Below are 22,973 nucleotides of genomic sequence, written 5' to 3' on the forward strand. Positions count from 1 at the left end.
GACTCTTTGCGACCCCATGAATTGCAGCACACCAGGCCTCCCTGACCATCACCAACTCCCGGAGTTTACCCAAACCCATGTCCATCGAGTTAGTGATGCCATGCAACCATCTCATCCTCTGTCGTCCCTTTCTCCTCCTGCCCCCAATCCTTCCCAGCATTAGGGTCTTTTCCCATATCAGTAGCCATGTTTAAACGATAGGCTTTCCCCACTACAAGTGCCGTGGCCATGCCTCTGACACTATGGGGCTGGGTTGTAATGCTCTGATTAGGATGTCACAAGCTGTCCTTGGGGGAGGGCATGTCAACCCAAACTGTTATTCTTGACCGGAGAATCCCATGGACAGAGGTACCTCGTGGGCTACAGTCCATAGGGTCGCAAAGAGTCAGACATGACTGAAGTGACTTAGCAGGCAGGAAGGTTACCCCTGGCACGATTTTCCCCGCTGATGGACTTCTGTCTCATGGATGCTGCAGGGTTCTAGGGTCCTAGTGGCAGTTCCCGCCACACTCATTCCTTCACGTCCTTTCCATGAACACCTTCCACAGCTGAGCTGAGCAGTTGCAGAGGCTTCTGGTCTGCAAATTCTGAAATATTTAGTGTCCAGCCATCAATAGAAATGCTTTAGGCCAGGCAGATATAAAAAGGAGATGTGAAGGGATCACAGCCGTGCATGCTTTCAGGCTATGATTGTCACTAATCTCTGTCCTTTTACCCAGAAAAAGGTGGTCTTGCAACATTCTATTTGTAGCAAAGGAAAGACAATATGAGAATGTACTCATACTTTTCAACTATGGCAGCCTTCACCCCATTCTTAACTACAGAGACTTTTCCATCACTGGTTCAAATCCGGAGAATGTGAAATAACCACTGTGTAGGTCTTACATATCGTGATACCCCTGTAAGCAGGATGCACGACGGTTATGTATTCAATACCCTGCATCTCATGCATCACATTAATAACAGCGGGGCTGTGATGACGCTTCAGATCCCTGGACATGATGTGAGTCACACATTGGGTCCATATGAACATGGGGGTGGCTTCTGCTTCCCAGTGTGCACTTACCTGAGTCAATGGCCATGTGGCTTCCACGGATGGGGAAGGCCGGAGGACTGCTGTACTGCGCTTGCCATGGTGATAAGAGGGCCCTCCTGCTGGAAACTGGCACTCTCTTTATAATGGATTATCAGTTCTGATAACTGGCTCAGTTCTAGAAACTGGGCAAAGTATCCAGACAAGCTGTTGCAATGGCTGTTTTCAGCGCCCTGATCATCCAGCTTGTGTTTTACTTTCTTTTCATTTCTTGGGGTTTTTGTTTTTTGGTCGGCTGCCTGGCTTTTGGGATCTTAGTTCCCTGACCAGTGATTAAACCCAGGCACCTGGCAGTGAAAGCCGGGAGTCCTAACCAGTGGACCACCAGGGAATCCCTTTGTTTCATTCCTTTCAATCTTGCAGTTTGTATCTAGGTTGGCCGCCCATCCAGGTTGTTTGCCTCTAGGATCGCCCTGTGCTATGAACCAGCATCATACTCTCTGCAGTCAGGACCTGGCTGGCCTTCCCATCTCTCTACTCATATCAACCATTGCACCTGCTTTATTCCTGACACAGTGCACCCCCACCTGGAATCTGCATATGTTCAATCCCTGTTTCTGCTGGAAGTCCACTGGAGACACCAGCTCTGAGCAGCATTCCTGACCTTCAGGATAAATCCTCCTGTGTTACCGACCAGGGTTCTTGGACTTGATCAATAGAAGCTGGTAAAAGGCCAGACACAAATTCAGGGGGAAAAAGCTTTATTTGGATGCATGAGGGAGCAAAAACAAGTAACATGTTCACTTGCTGGCTCCAGAGGGTGGGGTCCCACATATGAGATGAGGGTGGGGGAAGGTCCTGGGTTCAGACCAGAGGGGTGACCTGGGTGGTTTGTTCCCCCTTGGTGGTGCTGTGTGCAGGGATCATGACCAAGCACCTGCTTTTGCTCCTGGCTGCTCTGAAATCACCTTGCGTTTTTGGTCGTTTTGTGTCTTGTTGTTGATTATTTGCCCCAACTGCACATGCATGCAATTACTTTTAGCCCCTTATACTTTCTTTGTATTTTGATGCTTGATGTGACTTTTGTCCAGGTACACTCACTGCACAAACTGTCCCAGCCTGGCTCATTACCCACCGGGGGTTCTACACCCTTATTCTTAACAGTTAAGGGGCCCAAGCATTCTTCTATCAAAACTTCTCCCTGCTGGACAGGGATCACTGAACTGAGCCTCCCCTCAAGGTGCAGAAGTCCCTCACAAGGACCTACATGGGTCTGGGCCACCCTCCACCGGAACGGGCTATATTCCTTGAGCCACCATGAGTGTTATTTCAAACTGGTAGATCCTACAGACACAAAGTCAATCAAAAGGTTAGATAAACAGAGACTAGAAAGGAAAGAACAACAATAGCCATTAAAAGGCCTAGAGAGGGAAGGAACCAGGTCAGCTTTGGGAGGACTTTCTTTCTTTTTAAACTCTTGGCAGAGGCGAGATCTCCCAGGACAAACTTGTGAAGCCCCTCTACCTGGATATTTAAGATGCATATTTACACCTTAATATAAGGTATAGTAATATAAGGTGTATATTTCCTTAATATTGATCTCAGAGAGATAGCAGTCAGCGGTGCTAAAGAGGGATCTTAGTTTCCTGCCCAGGAATTGAACCTGGGTAGCTTGGTGTAAAATGAGGAATTCTAGACACTAAACACCAGGGGCAAGATGCAAAGTTCCCTGGGCTCTTACCGTCTTTGAAAGCAAGAATGTTTCAAGGAGGCAAAAACTGTAAAAGCAGGTACCAAAGTTATTACTGGAGACATACAGAGAAACAGTTTGTTTATTTAAGATGGAAGCAAGGCGGAAATATATACCCAGAGAGGAGTGCAGGCGTCCTGAATGAGCAGCACAAAGAAGCTAGGCTGGGATTTAACATACACATACGTGTCTCTATCCACCCTGGTGGCTCCGTTGGTACAGAATTTGCCTTCAATGCAAGAGACCTGGGTTCGATACCCGGGTCGGGAAGATCCCCTGGAGAAGAAAATGGCAACCCACTCCAGTGCTCTCTTGCCTGAAGATTTCCATGAACAGAGGAGCTGGCAGGTTAAAGTCCATGGGATCTCAAAGAGTCAGACATGACTGTGCAACTAATCTTCTTTCACTTTCACTTCCATACCTGCATCTATTCCTCCCCAACTCCCATCCCATCCCCACCCAGGCTGCCACATAACATTGAGCAGAGTTCTATGTGCTACACAGTTGGTCCTTGTTGGTTATCCATTTTAAATAAATCAGTGTCTACATGTTGATCCCAGACTCCCTAACTAACCCTTCCCCTCATCCTTTCCCCCTGGCAACCATAAATTCATTCTCTAAGTCTGTGAGTCTCTTTCTGTTTTGTAAGTAAGAGCACTTGTATCACGACTTTTTAGATTCCACATACAAGGGATGTCAAAAGGTGTTTCTGCTTCTCTGACTTTGTTGTTCTATATGACAATCTCCAGGTCCATCCATGTTGCTACATATGGCATTATTTCATTCTTTTTGACGGCTGAGTAATATTGCACTGTGTATATGTCCTGCATCTTCCTTATCCATTCCTCTGTCTGTGGCCATTTAGGTTGCTTCCAGTTCTCGGCTACTCTGAATGGCGCTGCAATGAATACAGGGTGCGTGGACCCTCTCAGACCATGTTCCCTCGGAATCACCAGTTACATTTAATCCCGTAAGATGGAGAAATGGTGAAACATCACGACTTCTCTCGTGAGAGAGAAACTTAAATACTTCAAGTTTTCTGGAGTACTGGGATTTTGATTTAAATAGCAGTAGCGTAATAAATGGGCTTCCCCAGTGGCTCAGATGGTAAAGAATCTGCCTGTCAACACAGGAGACACAGGAGACGCAGGAGACGCAGGTTCAGTCCCTGAGTTGGAGAGGTCCACTGGAGAAGGAAATAGCAGCCCACTTCAGTGTTCTTGCCTGGAGCATCCCAGGGACATAAGAGCCTGGCGGGCTACAGTCCATGGGGTCACAAAGAGTTGGACAGAACTGAGTGACTAACACTTTCACTTTCAGTATAATAAATGATTAAGGGAAACAGCCATGACTAAAACGTCGCTCTACTGAAAATAGGCTACGGTAGTTTCTCCAGACACAGAATGAATCCCTGAGTCCTATAATAGCAGATGGTATTTTTCTTGCAATATCATTTGCAAGAACGAGGTCACGAGTCACAGAAGACTCTAATTATCTACAAACTAGAACAAGATGAAAAATGTCCTGTTTGTGGAGATTTCTGCAAGTACTTGAATATTTCAGTGTAGAAATTCCACCACTTAGCACCAAGAGATAGTGGCAAAATTGTTTCTGTCCTTCTTAAAGATGCTGAGTAGGATTTCACCAAATGTGATAAAGGCCATGAGATGATGCATCTACTGCGTCACAGTAACCGGAAAAAAGACTCAGGATTCATGGGGTCTGATCTTCTGGATCTAAAGTGAAGAGCGGGAGAAAGGCAGACAGAGCACCTGTCAGGCTTCTTGGGAGCACCATCTCCTGCAGAAAAGAAAGAGACATTGGTTCAGGAGGCTGAGGAACTCCTGTCACATTCCTGGGGCTGCCCCTCCCCAGCGCCCCACTCCAGCCCCAGCCTCACTGCTGCGGCTACTGCTAAGTCGCTTCAGTCGCGTCCGACTTTGTGCGACCCCACAGACGGCAGCCCACCAGGCTCCGCCATCCCTGGGATTCTCCAGGCAAAAACACTGGAGTGGGTTGCCATTTCCTTCTCCAATGCATGAAAGTGAAAAGTGAAAATGAAGTCGCTCAGTCCTGTCCGACTCTTCGCGACCCCATGGACTGCAGCCTACCAGGCTCCTCCATCCATGGGATTTTCCAGCCAAGAGTGCTAGAGTAGGGTGCCATTGCCTTCTCCGATGCTGTCAGGGGCTTCCTGGGAGCACCGTCTCCTGCAGAAAAGAAAGAGGCCTTGGTCCAGGAGGCTGAGGAACTCCGGTCACGTTCCTGGGGCTGCCCCTCCCCAGACCCCCCTCCAGCCCCGCCCTCACTGAGCGGCTCCTACGTCCTCCACTCCCACACCCACCCCAGGCCCAGCAGCGTCTTGTCACCTCCTCATTCCTTCCTGCATCACAGAGTCAGCCCAGGCCCTGACATCCCCTGCTTAGGTTCAGGACTGCAGCCAGTGAGGAATCAATCTGCTCCCTTTACTCAGGTCTGGATCCTCCCGAGGCGAGCCTAAAGGACCAGGGAGCAGGTCTCCGGAGGGGCCTTGCTTTCTGACAGCCTTAGGGGGCTGCAGGCAAACCTCCTTCCTTCGCTCCCCTCCAGCCTCTGAGCCAGCAGCACACACAGCTCTCAGGACCAGGGTCCCTGCCCCCCATCTCTTCCTGATCCCACCCAGCTTGGCGACTCCACCCCAGCTCAGGCCCACCATCCCCAGGCACTTCTGCTCAAGGCAAGACCGCTCAGTGATGGAGGCTCTGGGTCCCCAGGAGGCCACAGGCTGAGGCAGAACTGCTGCTGCTCCAGGAGCACAGGCCTGGCCTCACCCCTTCCCACAGTCTCTCCTGTGGGGCTCCTCCCTTGCCTGCTTGACCCAAGCCACTTCCTGTGAGAACAGGCCTTTGGAGTTGGGTCTGCAAAGGCCTTCCCACCCCTTCCTCCTGGGATGAGAGGCCAGCTCCTTTCACCTTGGGTCCCCTCCCTGATGACACATCATGTGGAGCCCCCATGCTGCTCTCAGCCCGCGTGAGTCCTGCCCTCGCCCCGAGTGCCTGCTGTTCTCACACCACATACCCTGGGCCCTGCCAGCCAGCAGTCTGTGCTCAGTCAGGGGACTTGGCTAAACCCTTTTAACTTCAACAGGCCCTCAGCCTTCCTGTGCCTCAGCCACCCCTCACTTCCCATTGTCACGTGACAGTGAGGACCTTTCAGAACTGAGGCCTGAGCTTGTCCGAGTTCTGCTCTCAGGTTATATGAGGTTTTATTCCCCTGGTTCATTTCCAGGATGAGGTTGAGTGAGGGGCAGGGATTGGCTGGGATTCAACTTCCCCGTCCTCACACCAGGCCCTGTGCCCCTGCCTTCCCTCTGAATTCTGCCCTCAGTACCTCCTCCTGTAAAGGATACAGGCTATTATGCCCACTATGATGAAACTGGTGAGAACCCCGGTGGTGATCCAGGTGATGCGATTGATGTCTGGGGCCGTGGGCTGCACTGTAGAGGGTCCTGTGGTCGGTGATGCTGCAAGGAGAGTAAGAGTGAAGCCCTTGTCCAGACTCCTAACTCGGCAGATGCCTCCTCGCCCCCCTGACCCAAGTACCCCTACTGTGCAGTTTGCACCCATCACATGCGGGCCCCTGTGATAGATCCCCAGGAGAGATAGGGGGAAGGGAGGAGCCCAGTCCTCAGGGGGCTCCGACAGCTAATGGGGGAGCAAGGTTTCCAACACAGCCACTCAGACCTGCTGTGACACAGAGATGGTGACATGAGGATGGAGTCCTCAGGAGCTGAGAGCAGAGGTGATATTGACAGATTTCCAGAAGTAGGATTGGTGACAATTAAAAGAAGATTCTGGAAAGAGGGTACAGTGAGAAATAAATCCCAGAAATCAAAAAGATGTCTACAGGATTGGGATCAGCAAAAATCCATGTTAAGTCGCCCAAAGGCCTCTGCTGTGAGGAGAGAAGTCAGGAGGTGGAAGAGGAAGAAGGATGCCAGAGCACCCCCGGGTCACTGTTCTCCCAGTACAACTCACTTTTAAAATTTTTTTTTTTCACATTCTTTTATTTTATTTTTATTCACACCAAAAACATTGTTAATTGGGGTATAGCCGTTAACAATGTTACGATAGATTCAGGTGAACAGTGACGGGATTCAGCAATAGATATACATGTACCCCTTCTCCCCTAAACCCCTCTCCCATCCAGGCTGGCCCATAACATTGAGGAGAGTTCCATGTGCTATGCAGGGGGAGCTTGCTGGTTATCCATTTGTCACAGAGAGGTGTGTACATGACCTTCCCAAAGTCCCTACCTGTCCCTTCCCCTGGGGAACCATAAGCTTGTTTCTAAGTCTGTGAGTCTCTTTCTGTTTTGCAAGTGCCTTTGTACTGTTTCTTTTTAGATTCCATATATAAGACGTGTCCTGTGATATTTCTCCTTCTCTTTCTGACTGACATGGCTCAGTATGACACTCTCTAGGTCCATCCATGTTTCAGGAACAGCTCGCTTTCGATGGATCACTTTGCCAACACACACACACAGACACAAAGACACACACATGTACACACAGAGGGGGGATCCATATCACACTGAGTGGACTACCTCTTCCTTATACTTGTCTCACCTGTGCTCTTCAACATTTCCTCCCAGGGCACCATAAAATCCTGAAGCCAGATCCGGCAGTGTAGCATGGAGACCACCTTCAAGAAGTCGCTCACAGCTCTGTCATTCTCCCACTTCTCCTTCAGGTGTCTCCCTCCAGAATGAACCATGGTCCAGTGGCCATTCTCTGAATCAAAGCGGAGGCACATTTGTCCATTGAAGCCAAACTCCCAGGATCCACTGATGTGTCCATCCTCTTCACACCAGCACGTCATCCTGGCCTGCAGCATCAGAGGGCCTGACCCCACCGAGGAAAAGAAAGAGCTCAGGCTCGACTTGACAAATTCTTTGCCTCACCTTGGTCCACCTTCCCTGGGCTCAGCTAATCTGGCCCTGTTCTCTCCTCCAAGGCTCCCTCCTTCCGCTGGATTACTAGGGAAGGACCAAGATCCAGTTAAATTTTTTACCCATAAGCAATGGATGCAGCTAAGCCCCCACTGTGCTTCTTCAGTATTTGGATTTCCTAACTCACCTCTGGACTCGATGGACATGAGTTTGACTTGATGGACATGAGTTTGAGCAACCTCTGGGAGTTGGTGAAGGACAGGGAAGCCTGGCATGCTGCAGTCCATGGGGTTGCAAAGAGTGGGACACAACTGAGCGACTGAACTGAACTGAATTGAACTCACCTCTGGCCGTGGGTTTCTCCGCTATAACGTCAGGCAATTGCATCATGAGCAAGTCCCCGATGTGTCTGAGTGTTTCTGTCTGTGTTTCCCAAGTGTTCGTAGTTTTCACCTCCTCTCCCAGTGGACTTGTGGATTGGATCTTGGCGCCACCACAGTCATAGGAGAGAAAAACATTCCCATCTACGTGGCCTTGAACCACACACCACGGCTCTCCAGGATTGGGCTGAAGGTTGACAGTGAAGTTGTAGCAAAGAGAGTGAGCGGCTGTGAAGGAAAACGCAGGTGAGGGCAGGGTTGGGAGAACAAAACCGATTACCTCCTCCCCCAACTTATGAGAGAGCAGAGTAAAGCTGCAGGGCTGGGTTGGCAGAGCAGGAAGGCCCCCCTTCCCCCCAACACCAGCTACAGGCTGAGCAAGCAGAGAAACCACATAACATTATCTCTACTCTGCTCATAAGGCCAACAAAGAACCCAAAGCTGCAGAAAGGAGAATTCACAATTAGGGGTCAGAGGACTTAGGAAGGCCAGGAAATGCTGCTGATCTACCACTTTGATGGGTCTTCGAATCCCACATGGCATGAAAGAGAAAATCCAGAGCTTCCGAGGCAGGTGGTAGAGGAGGGGATCCAAGGCTCAGAGAAGTGAATCTGCCAGGGCGGACATGGTATGAAAGGGCGGGAAAGTGTGCAGTCCACCAGCTCTATGGGAAAGGCTGATGGACTCTGTGGAGCCCGAGAGGAAAGCATGGCTGAGAAGCACCTCCAATAGCTCAAGGATGACTTTTGCAGAAGGTCAGGGATGGTGGTAGGACATGGTGCTCTGTGGGCTTCTATCAGGAACAGGGATGGAAGTTGTGGAAAAATCAGATTCCAGGTGGGGGTGCTCTAGGTCAGCAGAAAAGTAGGTGCAGTTGTCAAAGTGATTAGAGAGTCTCAATGCCAGCCAGGGCCGGACTGCCGAGCATATGATGCTGGCTCATAGCACAGGTGATCCTAAAGGCAAACAGATGGGCAGGAACCTAGATACAAACTGTACCACTGAAAGAGAGAAAGAGAGACAGAACACGAGGCTGGATGATCAGGAAGCCAAAGGCAGCCATCCCTACCAAACATCTGATCCAGGCCCATTTTCCGGATCTGAGCCACTTCTCAGATCACAGCCACTAAAGATAGAAGCCACAATCTAAAGAGGAGGGCCCTTTCATCACCACATCTAGTGCAAAAGTCCTTCCATTCTTTCCCAAAGAGCCACATGGTTATTTACTGGGGTAAGTGAACCTGCAGAAGCAGAAACTACTCTCACATTCACATTGCACCGAGTGTGTTTCTAACATCATGCACAGGAACCGTAGTATCATTCTGACGCCCCAATTGTTGCAGTGATGCGCAGGGTACCAGGCCATCAATGGACAGCAGTCCAGGTTCTGCTTACAGTGGTTATCACCAGGTCCACAGACCATACAGCTGTCATTTCACATGCCCTGGACTTGTGACATGCATGGAGACCTGAGTAGCCAGTAAATGATCGTGGGGTGAAGGCTATCGTATTAGTGAATTCCAGATTCAGACTCCAGACCCTACCTCCCCATCCCCCAATAGTACGTGTACACAATATCCTGGAGGAAATACAGAGACAAGTACCAATCTACAATCTCTCGAGGGCTGCAGGGGTGTGGTCCCTATCCTATCTCCATTTAACTACCACTGTGGCCTTAGGTTTCCTGGAACAGTACAGAAGAAATAGTTTAGGCTTCGCAGGCTCTAGGTCTCTGCTGCCACCTGCTGTCCCAGCACAAAAGCAGTCACAATTGGTGAACGATGAGCATGGCTGGAGCTGCTTCTTGGGCAGATGACCCAGCAGAACCGGTGACATCAGAGGTATCTGTGGTCAGAAAGGTGCTACATGCCATCTTCTACTTGAAAGCTCACAACACAGACCCTGAGTGTCCTGAAGCTAGGCCATGCCACTTGCAGTGGGGAAAGTCACACCATGTAAACGTGGCTCCTGGTGTGGTCCTGGGGCCTGGCAGAGATGAGGCCTCTGGTCATGGACTGGGGTTGCCCATCGTCATGTGTGCTCATCAACCCCTAATCATTAGTTCAGCTAGGCCAGCCGTCATAGGATAGAAGTGGTTATGTGTTTTGACATAAGCAGGGCCACAGGGAACGAACAAGACCCACCAGCAGCTGGCCTACAGGTGACACTAGAGCTGTTAGATGGCCACTACCCTCTGCTCACACCTGTGGATTCCCGTATGGCGCTTGGGACCAAGGTAGCTACTCTGTAATAAAGGAGTGGGGGGCATTAGCCCATAACTGCCGGACGGTTTCTATTTTCCTAAGAAAAAGTACAGCATGTTGAAGACAAATCATTCCTAAAACTAGTGAAAAAAAAGCAAAACTTTAAAGGTGAATCAACTGCATTACCTTGTAGAAGTTAAGAAAAGAAAAAGCAGTTGGTAGTAAGATCGTTAGTTCAAATATGCATGTTTAAACAATTTTAAAGCTCTTTTGTAAGGATATACCTATACCTCTAAGGCAACTATGTGTAAAATATTTACACAAACATTTTCAGTTAAACCTAATGAAAATGATATTGAGAAAGTATTCCACATCAGTAAGTCTGTCTTCGAAAGTTGAGATGCTAAAGCATTCCTAAGGCACATGTTCTGGAAGACACATGTGCTTCTGTGATGCTGGGTGATGTATGTGACTGGCTGGCTCCAAGTGGGCCTCGACAGGCACCTTCCTCCTGACCCTGGGGGAATGAGAGAGGAGAGTCAGACACAGGCCGCCAGGGCTGTACAGACCTCTGTGAGACACCGGGCCCTTTGCTGGAACTGCACCTCTCCTCTGGATCGAAGACCCAGAACAAGCCATCACATAAATGGTTCATCAGGACAGTTGAGAGTCTGGGCTATTTGGTAACCCTCTTTCAGGTACTCGGCCACATCAAACCGGTAGATGTCCACTGAAGGGCGTTTGGCCAGAGTCATAAACACGTGGGCTCTTTTAGTAGCAGCATGCTGACTTCTCAGTTGTGGCATGCAGGATCCAGTTCCCCCACCAGGGATTGAACCCAGGCCCCTGCAGTGGGAGTGTGGAGTCTTAGCCACTGGATCACCATGGAAGGCTGGAGAACTCATTATTAACCAGACTTTCAAAAGCCATCCATCGATCCTGTGTTTTTGTTGTTCCCCAGACAGTGAGAGTCCAAGGGGAACAAGACTCTGGAGAGGGATTGGCTTTGCTCTTAACTTGAAGTTGTCATCAGTGATAGAGCTCCTAGCTACCAGGTCTTTGTGGAGGACTTCTCTTCTGACCAGGTAGCTCCTTCCACAGGCAATCTGAGCAGCCATGTGAACTAGGTTTTGTTGAGAAGTTGCCTGCAGACTATTGGCCTCTATATATTTGCACTGTCATAAAAACAATTTAAGATAACCCCAGTTCATGTAAGGCAATCCACCATGGGCTTTTCCCCTTCTTCTGTTCACACATGGGTAATAGGAAGATTTCTGTGATGAAGATCTCGTAGCCTACAACTTTCAGGGAGCATCGTTGTCACCTGAATTTCAGAAGCTTGATCTCTAACTGTTTTTACAAATGCTTGTTGCTCTTTATCTGGATCTTTTTCATCTACATAAATCCCATAGAAAGTACACCAAAAGGCACCTTCTTAGAGTACATCTTTTGACTTCCTCTCCCTGGATAGGTATTTTGATATCATTCACCTTAGCTTTGGCCTCCAAAAGAGTGACACTTCTCAAGTCCTACTCCTCTACCCACGAGGTAGGATAACTGGAGATAGGAGTTGTATTGTTGGGTGTGTTGCCTCTCACCTAGTGAGACATCTGGGAACTACTGGGACTGAGACAGCCCTTGGGAACTACTGCTGGCACTGATGCTACGTTCCAGTTCAATCCTTTTCATACTATGAAGATGCAAAACAGCTAATACTAGTACTACAAGAAATATAACTGGACAGCAAATCCCTAGGCTGATATAAAACACACGTGTAGACACGGCTGGAGTTGCATGTACAGGATCATAAATGGGTTCCCCTGCTGGTCCTTTTGTCCAAGGCTGAAGTTTTACTTCCTCAATTTCTGGATGGCAACTTTTCCTTCCTTTCAACTCTAAGACTGTGAAGTTTTTTGAAGTTACTGTCAAGTTGAGCTGCATTTAGTATCATAACTTCAGAATCTACTTTGCCAGGACAGGACAGCTCGAGCCCAAACACTGATACAGCGCGTGGGAGTTCCGGGGGCAGGGAGGGCCGGGGCGGAAGGCAGCCTAACTGACCCGAGCGGTACCGGCGGCGGCCGTCAAGATGCGCGTCCCGGGAGACGGGCCCGCACATCCGTCCGGCTCGGAGCTCCCGCCTCCACCGCCCAGGAGAAGCTCGGCCACCCGCCGCGGACCACCGCTGCCCGAGCCCCGGCCGCCGAGCTCTCCGAGCCCCGGCCGCCCTGCAGGTGCTAACTGATCGGTGATAAAGATCCCTGGTCATTCAACGGCCAACAGCAGTAGCGACCAGAAGGGGCGCTGCGCGCAGATCGCGGACTTGGCGCTTTTCGGGACAGTTCTGGGTCCCTTCCCCGCGGGGAGGCCGACGGGTCCCAGCCCGCCGGGCTCCAGGATTCCCACTTCCAAGGGGCGGGCTGGGCCCTGGGGGGCCTCAACAGCATTCCCTGTAGCGGTTTGGCCCCCTCTTCTCCTAGCGTCACCTCTCAAACTCCCCGCATTACTGCTTCACCCAAGGCACCCCTGTTCTGCCCCGGAGAGCAGGCAAGTAGCTCGGGGGAGCCACCGAGGAGCAAAGGACCCAGGGGAAGGGAAAGAGGAGGGGGCGGCGGCGCCTCCCCGCAAGAAGTTTCGCGAATCCCCGCGCAGGCCACCACCCTTGCTCAGGTCATAACTCACCAAACTTCCGCGTGCCCCACCCCCGCAGGTTCCCCGCCCGAACTCACCACCGGGCGTCCCGCTGAACCAGACAGTCAGAAGCGGGACCAAGAAGGCAAGACAGGTCTCGGGGCCACCCATCTCTCCCTTTGCCACCTGGATCCCAGTTTTGCAGGAGTGAAGGATGCCAGGTCAGAGGAGTGGATGCTTTCCTTTGAGGCAGGCTCAGCAAGCACACCTGTGGCCGCCGGCGTTCTTCTGCGCGGAGGTCCCGCCCAGCGCCAGTTCGTCACAGCCGGGGCTGTTGGTGCTCACTCCTCCCACTCCTGGGAAGTGTACTTGAGCTGTGCTTGGGCTGATAGCCAGAACCTTCCGAGTTAGATCATTTTGTCATTTTGGTCTCCCTAATTAATAGACATTGATCAGAGGTCAGGGAAGAATTTCTGGCAAGAAGGTCATGGAGGGGAGAGCTCAGGGCTTCCTACTTCCCCATCTTGAGCTTGCCTTGGATGATCATTGACCTTTTCATTGTATTGAGTTTCCTTAGGGTTTTCCATACCATCTTTTGAAAACTTGAAGGAACTTTTCAGCCAACCCAGTTATTGTTTCCGGTGCCGGTTCGGGTGGCAAACTTAACTGATAAATGTTGTCTATGTTCTGACCGTTCCACTGACCTGCCCTTCTCTCATCTCTTTCCCTCTCCTCGGGCTTCCTGAGTCCCAGAGACACAGCAGTATTGAAATTAGGCCAGCTCATCACTTGCAAATTTGCTTCGGTCCCATTTGTTTATTTTTCCTTCAAAATTTCAATGCCAATGCATTTTGAAGAAGGATTATGTGTAATTCGACACCTTGCCCCTCCCTTTTTTTTTGTATAATTGTACATCCTTTGAAAATTACAGAAGTTATAATGATCCAGTATTATTTGTCATTCAAAAAAAAAACAACTTTCTCTTCCTCCCAGCAACCATCCAGGAGAAATTAAAAGTTCCTGAAAGAAGGCCAATTCAAGATGGCTTCTACTCTGGTAGAAACAGAAAGCAAAAAGCTGAGAAAAAGCAATAAAGAAATGGGGCCTCATCAAACTTATATACTTTTGCACAACAAAGGAAACCATAAGCAAAACAAAACAGGCAAACTACAGACTGGGAGAAAAGATTTGCAAATGTTGTCACCCTTGCAGGTAACAAGGGCTTAATTTCCAAATATATGAAAAGCTCTTACAATTCAATAATAAAAGCAGGGAGCCCAATCAAAGAATGGGCAGAAGATCTAAATAGACATTTCTCCAAAGAAGGCTTACACATGACCAACAGGCACGTGAGAAGATGCTCAATATCAATATTTATTATTTTTAATTAATTAAAAATTTTTATTTTATATTGGAATATATAGTTGATGAAAAATGTGTGTTAGTTTCAGGTGTACAGCAAAGTGATTCAATTATACATATACATGCATCTATTTTTTTTTTTTACAAATTCCTTTCCCATTTATGCTATTACAGAATATTGAGCAGATTTTCCTATGCCACACAATAAGTCCTTGTTGGTTATCTATTTGAAGTATAGCAGTGTGTATATGTCAATCCTGACCTCCCAGTTTATCTCTCTCCATCACCTATCACCTCTGGATATATGCCCAGGAGTGGGATTGCTGTATCATATGGTAGCTCTGAACCTGCCTGCAATGCAGGAGACCTGGGTTTAATCCCTGGGTCAGGAAGATCCCCTGGAGAAGGAAATGGCAACCCAGTTTACTATTCTTGCCTGGAGAATTCCATGGATGGAGGAGCCTGGCGGGCAACAGTCCCTCGGGTGGATTTCACAGGAGGCAGGTCAGGTGGTCTGGTATTCCCATCTCTTTAAGAATTTACCAGTTTGTTGTGATGCACACAGTCAAAATAATGGGTCAGAGCCATTATAGAAAATGACCCTGTGTTCCCTCCACCCTTCCATAAGGTGAGTGCACCGTGAGAAGACAGCCCTCTGTGAACCAGACATCTTCCAGTGCTTTGCTCTCGGACTTGGCAGATTCCAGAACCATGGGGAAAACGTTCCTGTTGTTCGTAAGCCACCCAATGTACGGTTACTTGTTATAGCAGTCCCATGGGACTCAGACAGGGAGGAAGGGAGCTCTCAAAAGCCTGGTGTCTGAGACACAGGGTTCAAGTCCCCTGAAAGGCAGGACAGGCAGAGGGAACCCCAGACTTGGTGTCCTTCCACCCTTCCCCCATCCTCACTGGTGTCTCCATTTAACCCCTGATGTTCTGTAGACACTATGGCTGAGGACTTCCCCAGGGTACATGCGGATGCCAGTACAGTAGCCCTAACACACACTGGGGAGAGGAATCAGCTACATGGAAAGGAGAGTGTCAAGGGCAGGACATGTGGAAAAAATAAATGTGATCCTGTCTGAATCCCGCAGTTATCAACCTAGCTGAGAAAAACAAACCATCCCGTGGAAAGTAGTGGTAAGTATTAGGGTGACCTCTTCAGGACAGCAGGGAGGACTTGGCAAGGTGGGCATTGGCTCTAGGGTTTCCTGGAGGGGGGCCAAGGGGTGGTGTGGGAGGGGTGGGGTGGAGTGTGGTTGGGTTGGAGCGGGAAAGGGAAAGGGAGGGAGCGTAGGATGTATTTGAAAGCTGCTGGGTAGTAGTCTCCAAGGTCACAGCTCAGGCTCCCAAGTCCCCACTTTTCTGTCGAAGCTGCTTCTGCTCCCGCTGGACAGAGTCCAGGACACACGGGCCGTGAGTGTCTAAGGGTGGGTCCTGGGGTCTTGCCATGCAGGCTCCTGGCTTCCCACCTGAGCTGCTGGACAGACCTGGGAACACCTGCGATGAGCGGTAAGAGATGAGGGAAGGTGGGGAGAAGGGCAAGGTGGGGAGGAAGGAGTTGGGGGACAGTGAGGGGTCTGGGCCTGGAGAGGTGGGAAGGGCGCGGTGGAGAGGGTTGGGTCCCCTCCTCCACCTGTTGCACCCCCCACAGGAGTTCCTCCCCCTGAGCTTAGTAGGCAGGAGGGGATTGAAGGGAATCCTATTGCTCAGAGGCTCCAAAAGGAAAGTCACTCAGTCGGGTCCAACTATACAGTCCCTGGAATTCTCCAGGCCAGAATACTGGAGTAGGTAGCCTTTCCCTTCCCCAGGGGATCGTCCCAACCAAGGAATCGAATCCAGGTCTCCCTCATTGCAGGCGGATTCTTTACCAGCTGAGCCACCAGGGAAGCCCAAGAATACTGGAGTGGGTAGCCTATCCCTTCTCCAGGGGATCTTCCTGACTCAGGAATCGAACCTGGGTCTCCTGCACTGCAGGTAGATTCTTTACTAAATGAGCTGTCAAGGAAGCTCCGGGGTGACTAGAAACTGAGGGAGGGAATGCAGTTCAGCCCCTGGGCCTGGGGGGAGGCATCAGCTGGTGAAGGCAGGTGACCCCAGTTGACACCTGTCACAAGGCAGATATTTTAGTGTCGTGTTTCAAGCTAAAAAAAGAAAGTAAATGACGGCTTCTTCCCTGTCCCTGCCAGTTTTGGCTCCCTTGGAACCTCGGGGTCCAGGCCAGAGGGTCCAGGCCCAGAGAAGGGAGAAGTTGGGGAGCCGGTCACCACTGAGGCCTCTTCAGCCACAGTCCTGACACACTGCTCACCCCACACTCTCCATGCACACCTGTCTCCCCACACTTCAGCCCCCAGAGTTACACACACAAGCCCCCTTACCGTCCACACTGCCCTCCATCACCCACAGCCCACCCTGACTCTCCAGCTTCCCACACAGCCCCCCACACATACACCTGTTCCCCACATATGCTTCATGGTCCTCACTTATATCCTTCTACCCTTGTGCACGTCACCCTGAAATTTTCCATGCAGGTCTCCTCACACCCCCTTCCCACTGTGCACACCCCATCCCCCACCCACCACACACTTTCTTTCACACACAAGGGCCTGCTTGCCTGCCCCACTCGCTCTCCACTCTCTGCAAAGCCACAGCGGGCTCCCCTCCCACAGGGACCCTGGCTTCCTCACAGTCTGTACACCCTCCTTCACACAAAGTTCCACACAGAAGGCTCCCATCTACTTCCACTGCCATCGAGAAACTTTCCCCTCACAGCCATTTCCCTTCACTCTCTTCCTCCTCTTTGGGTCCCCCAGGGGATCCCTTACCTGGCCCTCTGCATACGTATACTGTCCACTCCCCTTCTGTGCCAGGCTCACCTGTCCACAGTCACACACACAAACACACACACATACCAAGGTTCCCAACATTCTCACACACTAGTTGTGGCTGCTCCCCGCATATCCAACACACTCTTTCCAGCATTCCCTCACTCTCTTCACGTTCACCTTCCTATCACAAATTAGTGTCACTGCCCCAGACACCTAAGTAAATGTGCAACCCACATTAATGGCAACCCACTCCAGTATTCTTACCTGGAAAATCCCGTGGACAGAGGAGCCTGAATGGCTACAGTGCACAAGGTCGCAAAGAGTCAGACATGACTGAGCAACTAACACAATCACTCCTCTCTTCTGCCCTCCTCCTCTCACGCATACCCTCTCTCTCCATCTCTCTCTCTCTCACAAACACACACTCACACTGACCAGTTCTCCCCAAGATACTGGGCCTTCCAGCTGCCTCAAAGCCACACACAGCTCGGGGTGGTTCTGGGAAGGGGCTGGCTGCCAGGACTTCATCCCAGGACTTAGCCAGGAATTTTAGATTTCTGTCTGGGTTCTACCTGGAAACGTGCCTTCTCCTTTTTAATGCCCCAGCCCCATGTCTGAAACTACTCACTAAACGTGCTCCTACTGGCGTATAGCCCTGAGTCCCCACGAACAGTCGCCTTCAGGCATTAATCAACCTAAAATGAACGTTTGTGTATTGTGCTAAATAGAAATCCTCTTTTAGTTACAGGATTAGCCAGTTTTCCTGTTGTCATGTATTGATCAGTGTTCCCTTCGCTGGTATTTCTTACCTTGTCTACTAGGTGTCACGTTTCTAGACGTCCTTGGGTCTGTTTCTTGGCTCTTTTCTAAAACTGCTCTCTTGCGTTCCTTCTTGCTCACCAGTTCCCTTTGCGCTGGGAATGTAGCCTAAGACCCCGCAAACTTGGTTGGGACAGTGAAGTCTTCACAAAAAATTACCGGAAACTCTATGGCTTGAAACAACCAAAATTTACTCTTTCAAGACTGTGAGGGTTAGAAGTCTGAAATCAAGCTGTCAGTAGGGCCCTCTCTGTAGGCTCTAAGGGAGGCTCCATCTTTTCTCTTCCTGACTACTGGTGGTTGCATGGAGAAGGAAATGGCAGCCCACTCCAGTGTTCTTGCTTGGAGAATCCCCATGGACAGAGGAACCTGGTGGGCTGCAGTCCATGAGGTCGCAAAGATTCGGACACGACTGAGGTACTACGCACAGCACTGGTGGTTGCCAGAAACCCTTGGCATTGCGTAGCTCCAGTGTCTGTTTCTGTCCTTCCATGACATTCTTCTCATATGTCTTGTTTTCCTATATCCATCTTTTCTTGGCATGTCCACGTTTCTTTACCAGGCGTGCCTCCTGGTAAAGGCACCAGTCACTGGATTAGAGCCAACCCGAATCCACCCTGACCTTGGTTGGATTACATCTGCACACATCCTATTTCCAGGTGAGATCTCCTTCACCTAATAAGGACTGCAACACATTTGAGCCCCTAAAATAAAGCAGTTTCAATAAACATTCATGTGATTCTCATTGGGCAAAAAAGGTACAATGTATAATTGAATTCTCTGCATCACTGAATATATTCCTGAGAGGAGAAAACTTCAAGTTTGTCTAGACATTAGTGAAAACTGAAAGGTTAAAATTTTTTCCAGTGTTCTCTTCTTCTTATCCTGGTATGAATGTATGAGCTCAAACATCCTGTTTGTTTGAGCATTGTTTTTAGGTGTTTCTGAGGTCAGCAGTGTTCTCTGTTAGCAAGTTCAATGCAGTCGCCCTTTCTAAGTGGGAAATATTAATCGAAGAGCTAATTCTCTTCAGTTTTGTTGTGCATGAGCTAGTTTCGAGCACCTGATAAGGATCCATCTAGGTTGTGGATACTCCTTTAAATAATAACTTTTCCAGTATGCATAATTTCCTGGTTGCAAGTCACGGAACATCTAATCTTCATCCATAAATTATTGAGATAAGATTTAGAATTAAGCTTAGAATGTCTTTTTAATAATTTGGTGAGGGGCTTCCCTGGTGGCTCATTGGTAATGAATCTGCCTGCCAATGCAGGAGACACGAGTTCAGTCCCTGTCCCGGAAGATCCCACATGCTGCGAAACAACTAAGGTCATGGGCCACAAATACTGAGGCTGTGTTCTGGAGCCTGGGAGCTGCAACTACTGAGCCTGTGTGCCCCAGCTACTGAAGCCCGCAGCCCAGAGCCTGCGCTCTGCTACGAGAAAAGCCATGACTGTGAGCTGCTCCTGCACCGTAACTAGAGAGCAGCTAGAGAAAGCCCACACACAGCAATGAAGACCCAGCAGAACCAAAAATAAATATGTCTTAAAACAAACAACTCAGTTAAACTTCACAATAATGTAACACAACGAAAAGAAGTACCACAGAGTATATATTCTTTTGTGTCCAGCACTTGCCTCTCAAATCCTTTTTATGAGGCATCTATGTTTTTACTGCAGTAATTTATTCTTTATTTATTGAGTTATAGTGTTCCATTTATGGCTATATCACACTCTGTCCTTTCTTCTATTCTGGATACATCTTTATGCGTTAACATGTCAGTATGTTAATACATATATTAATCTACATGATAATTCAACTGGTAGCCTCACACTTTTGTGTCATGACATCTAAGCAGTTAGCACTTGACTGTGGTTTCTGCATATGTATTAGTCTGCTAGGTCTCTAAAGAAAAGCTATTTTTCTATCCTCAGAACACCAAGTATGACACCAAAATGTGGGTTTTAGAAACTGTTCCAGGAACCAGGACTTTGACCAAACGTATACTTCCTACTGTATCGCAACACAGACTGTGTAACCATACACCACCGACTGAGTGGTTTCAACAAGTCTTCCTGGAAGTGAAGATTTTATCACATGAATTAAGAACACATTCAGGGGGCGGGACGCAGCAAGAGGGGTTTGCGGTGCCTCAGCCAGGTGTCTCAGCGCTCCTTGCAGTAACGAGCTTCCTCAGAAGTTTCCCGCCGCCCGGTCGGCTGAGGGCCTATGGCAGCAGCAACCAGACACCGAGGCTGTGCTGAATGGGAAGGGCCTCGGCACCGGCACCCTTTACATCGCTGAAAGCCACATGTCTTGGTAAGATGGCTCTGGATTAGGCTTCTCCCTGGAATACCCCACCATTAGTTTGCATGCAGTATCCAGGGACCTAAACGCCTATCCACGAGAGCATCTGTATGTTATGGTGAATGCCAAATTTGGAGAAGAATCAAAAGAATCAGTTGCTGATGAAGAAGAGGAAGATTGTGATGATGACATTGAACCTATTGCTGAATTTAGATTTGTGCCTAGTGATAAATCAGTATTGGAGGCAATGTTCACGGCAATGTGTGAATGCCAGGCTTTGCATCCAGATCCTGAGGATGAAGATTCAGATGATTACAATGGAGACGAATATGATGTGGAAGCCCATGAACAAGGGCAGGGGGACATCCCTACATTTTACACCTATGAAGAAGGATTATCCCATTTAACAGCAGAAGGCCAAGCCACACTGGAGAGATTGGAAGGAATGCTTTCTCAGTCTGTGAGCAGCCAGTATAACACGGCTGGAGTCCGGACAGTAGATTCAGTAAGAGATTATGAAGATGGGATGGAGGTAGATACTACACCAACAGTTGCTGGACAGTTTGAGGATGCAGATGTTGATCACTGAAAATGATGGGCGCTGCTTTAGGGTTCTGCTCATGACTGTAGGAGAGAACTTGGCGCCTCTTCCACTGTGGAGTGGGTGTTGATGAAAGTCTTTTTCTTTCTCCAAAACTTACCTGAACCAGTTCTTTCTTGAGACAGAGTATACTGAGACAAGAAGTTGTCAGCAGCACAAGAAACTATGACCTTTATTAACAAAGGTGAATTAACTTAACCAGGAGGGTATTTGTAGTTTATGATTTACCCCAAACCTTTGGGTCTAGGTGTACCCTCTGAGGAGGCCTATAATTCCCACCTTCACTATAAGCATCCTGAAACCCTAGCAGGACTAAGTGGTGGTGTTATAGCCACGCTCTCTGGGAAACAAGCTCACTCAGAAGGACGATGTAGACAGTGAAGTGCAGTTTATTACACTGGCGGGCCCAAGGCAGAGTCTCCTCTTAGCCAAGGACCCCGACCAGCATTTGTGAAAATCTTTTATACCCCATGTATACGTGTCTGAACTCACCACCTCAATTTCTTTGTGACTTACATAAACAAAGGAAAGGTAAATACAATCACAATAACCCCATGTTCAAACAATCAATTATCAATAAGCCCGAGGTGACAGAAAAAAATCTGTGACCTGTCCGGAGGTAGGGGGATTAGTGTATGTTTTTTCTTAGGTGATGAGTAACCTGGATACAATCTTCAAGATTCTCCTGTCCGAAGGGGGTCTTATCCTTCTATTGTCGTTTCCACAGGCACTAAGCACAGAGTTCAGAGTCCATTAGAGAGGTGGCCGAACATGATCAGCACGAACAGGCCTAAGATGGAGTCCAGGCCCCATGAATTCCTTTTTCATTCCCCCCTCTTGATGCTCCTAGTTTTCGTAAGGAGCATCATTTATTGTGATATATTGTACTTTAGCCCTCTGGCCACCCACATGAGAGAACGCTATCAACCTCTGGGTTACAAAGTTCACAAGATATTGTAAGAAGCAGGGCCCACAAAGCAGTATGATTAGAACTATTATGACAACAGTAACAATAGTTTTCCACCAATCTCCCTTTACCCAGGACAGGACCGAAGTCCAAAAGGGAATATTTTCATCAGACATGGCTTTTACTTGATTTTGCATATCTTCCAAGGCAGTAGATACATTTTTAGACAGGTCAGGGGTGTATACACAACATTCGACTTTAATTATGGCACAAGTTCCTCCCTGGGCTGCTGTGAGTATGTCTAATGCCATCCAATTTTGAATTACTGCCTTCCTCATTTGAATTTGTTTTTTGTTTAAGGCTTGAATGGCTTTTGTATTGTCTAAGAGGGCCTGTTTAGTGAAATTAGTTAAGGCCTCCACCTTAATCATGATATCCTTTGTCCCTACAGAGGGTACAAACAAGGCAGCAAGATAGTCATACCATTGGAACACAGATCTTGTCCATCTTGCATGCAGATAGGGCAGGTTTACTGGAGGTTGGTGTAGGCTAGGCTTAATATTGCCATGGGTGAAAGCAAATCCCAGTGTGCAACACCCTACCCAGCCAACATGGTAGCCATGGCCATAAGTTAAGCCCACAGAGCCACTGGGTCCCATTGGGGGCTATCCAACGGATTCCAGGATTATATTTTCAGTCGGAACCGGGCCACTGAACTGACTGATTGGGGTGATAGGTAACTTTTATGATTTGTTTACATTGTTCAGGAGACAACCCATATATTTTAATTTTGGGGGGTCTAGGTGCCGGTCTCCAAATCCAACTTTGTGTTCTTTTTGTTCCCAGCAAATAGTAGCGGGAGCAATCAACTGTCCTTTCTCAGGAGTCATCCAGAAATATTTATCCCAGACCTGGTAATATTGCTCAAGGTACCGGGAGGCCTGTCTCTCTTTTGTAAGGGAGCCCTTCTCTTTTTTATTTTTCATATATGAGGTATAAGCTCTTGTTACCTCCGTAAGACTAGTGTTCATATTAAATGTAACCCCATGTCCCTGGCCCATTGATGGCTTTTTCTTACACCAGGAGAGCAAAGAAAGGTTATGATTGGTGAGAGAAAGGAAAGTTCCCTTTTGTTGTTCCAAGAAGGAGCACAGTGGTATAAAGTCTCCATAACGAAGAGGCAACACCCACTAGGGGAGTCCGTCCATAATTGACAGGGGCA

The 22,973-nt window shown here is 48.8% G+C and overlaps 1 protein-coding gene, 1 long non-coding RNA gene and 2 pseudogenes across 10 annotated transcripts in view; 2 read left to right on the top strand and 2 right to left on the bottom strand.

Annotated features, from left to right (window-relative positions):
* Positions 1-1,781: 1,781 nt before the first annotated feature.
* On the bottom strand, positions 1,782-17,999 carry LOC145521417 (UL16-binding protein 3-like). Of its 6 annotated transcripts, none has more exons than XR_014065376.1 (7): positions 13,026-13,221; positions 8,057-8,320; positions 7,390-7,665; positions 6,153-6,285; positions 5,153-5,279; positions 4,895-4,993; positions 1,782-4,583 (listed from the first exon to the last, which is right to left on the bottom strand). XR_014065376.1 is itself a non-coding variant. In XM_081529990.1 (7 exons), exons 2-6 carry the CDS (start codon positions 8,628-8,630, stop codon positions 4,933-4,935), a joined length of 762 nt encoding a protein of 253 aa, XP_081386116.1. In that variant the 5' UTR covers positions 8,631-9,093; positions 17,382-17,999; the 3' UTR covers positions 1,782-4,583; positions 4,895-4,932. The 6 variants fall into 6 exon arrangements, 5 of the variants coding, with proteins under 5 accessions (XP_081386116.1, XP_081386113.1, XP_081386114.1 ...); XM_081529990.1 differs by lacking the exons at positions 5,153-5,279; positions 13,026-13,221 and adding exons at positions 8,603-9,093; positions 17,382-17,999; XM_081529987.1 differs by having other exon boundaries at positions 5,153-5,201; positions 6,172-6,285.
* LOC145521423 (tyrosine-protein kinase RYK-like) lies at positions 10,935-11,782 on the bottom strand (annotated as a pseudogene). The gene is made up of 2 exons (XR_014065378.1): positions 11,180-11,782; positions 10,935-11,085 (listed from the first exon to the last, which is right to left on the bottom strand). The product of XR_014065378.1 is annotated as a tyrosine-protein kinase RYK-like (transcript).
* The window catches only part of LOC145521427 (uncharacterized), a 37,521-nt gene continuing 26,881 nt past the window's right edge, over positions 12,334-22,973 (top strand). The window contains exons 1-5 of one of the 2 annotated variants that reach the window (XR_014065380.1): positions 12,334-14,139; positions 14,602-15,038; positions 15,232-15,429; positions 15,746-15,801; positions 16,101-16,266. This is a non-coding gene — a long non-coding RNA (uncharacterized LOC145521427). Of the gene's footprint in view, positions 14,140-14,601; positions 15,039-15,231; positions 15,430-15,539; positions 15,802-16,100; positions 16,267-22,973 lie in introns of those variants that run through there. The other variant, XR_014065379.1, reaches the window with a different exon arrangement.
* Positions 19,881-22,806, top strand: LOC145520862 (methylosome subunit pICln pseudogene; annotated as a pseudogene). The gene is made up of 2 exons (XR_014064851.1): positions 19,881-19,893; positions 20,118-22,806. The product of XR_014064851.1 is annotated as a methylosome subunit pICln pseudogene (transcript).

The sequence above is a fragment of the Giraffa tippelskirchi genome, chromosome 9 (genome assembly GCF_054371585.1).
Source record: "Giraffa tippelskirchi isolate mGirTip1 chromosome 9, T2T-mGirTip1v1.2.pri, whole genome shotgun sequence".
Lineage (NCBI taxonomy): Eukaryota > Metazoa > Chordata > Mammalia > Artiodactyla > Giraffidae > Giraffa > Giraffa tippelskirchi.

Bases quoted from the DNA above. Each gene is read 5' to 3' on its own strand.
- LOC145521417 (XM_081529987.1), bottom strand. From the start codon at position 13,098: ATGGGTGGCCCCGAGACCTGTCTTGCCTTCTTGGTCCCGCTTCTGACT. The intron at 5,202-6,171 runs GTATCCTTTACA...GAACCTAAGCAG, and splicing joins CATAGTGGGCATAATAGCCT to GGGATGTCAGGGCCTGGGCT. The intron at 4,994-5,152 runs GTGACAAGACGC...TCTTTTCTGCAG, and splicing joins ATGCAGGAAGGAATGAGGAG to GAGACGGTGCTCCCAGGAAG.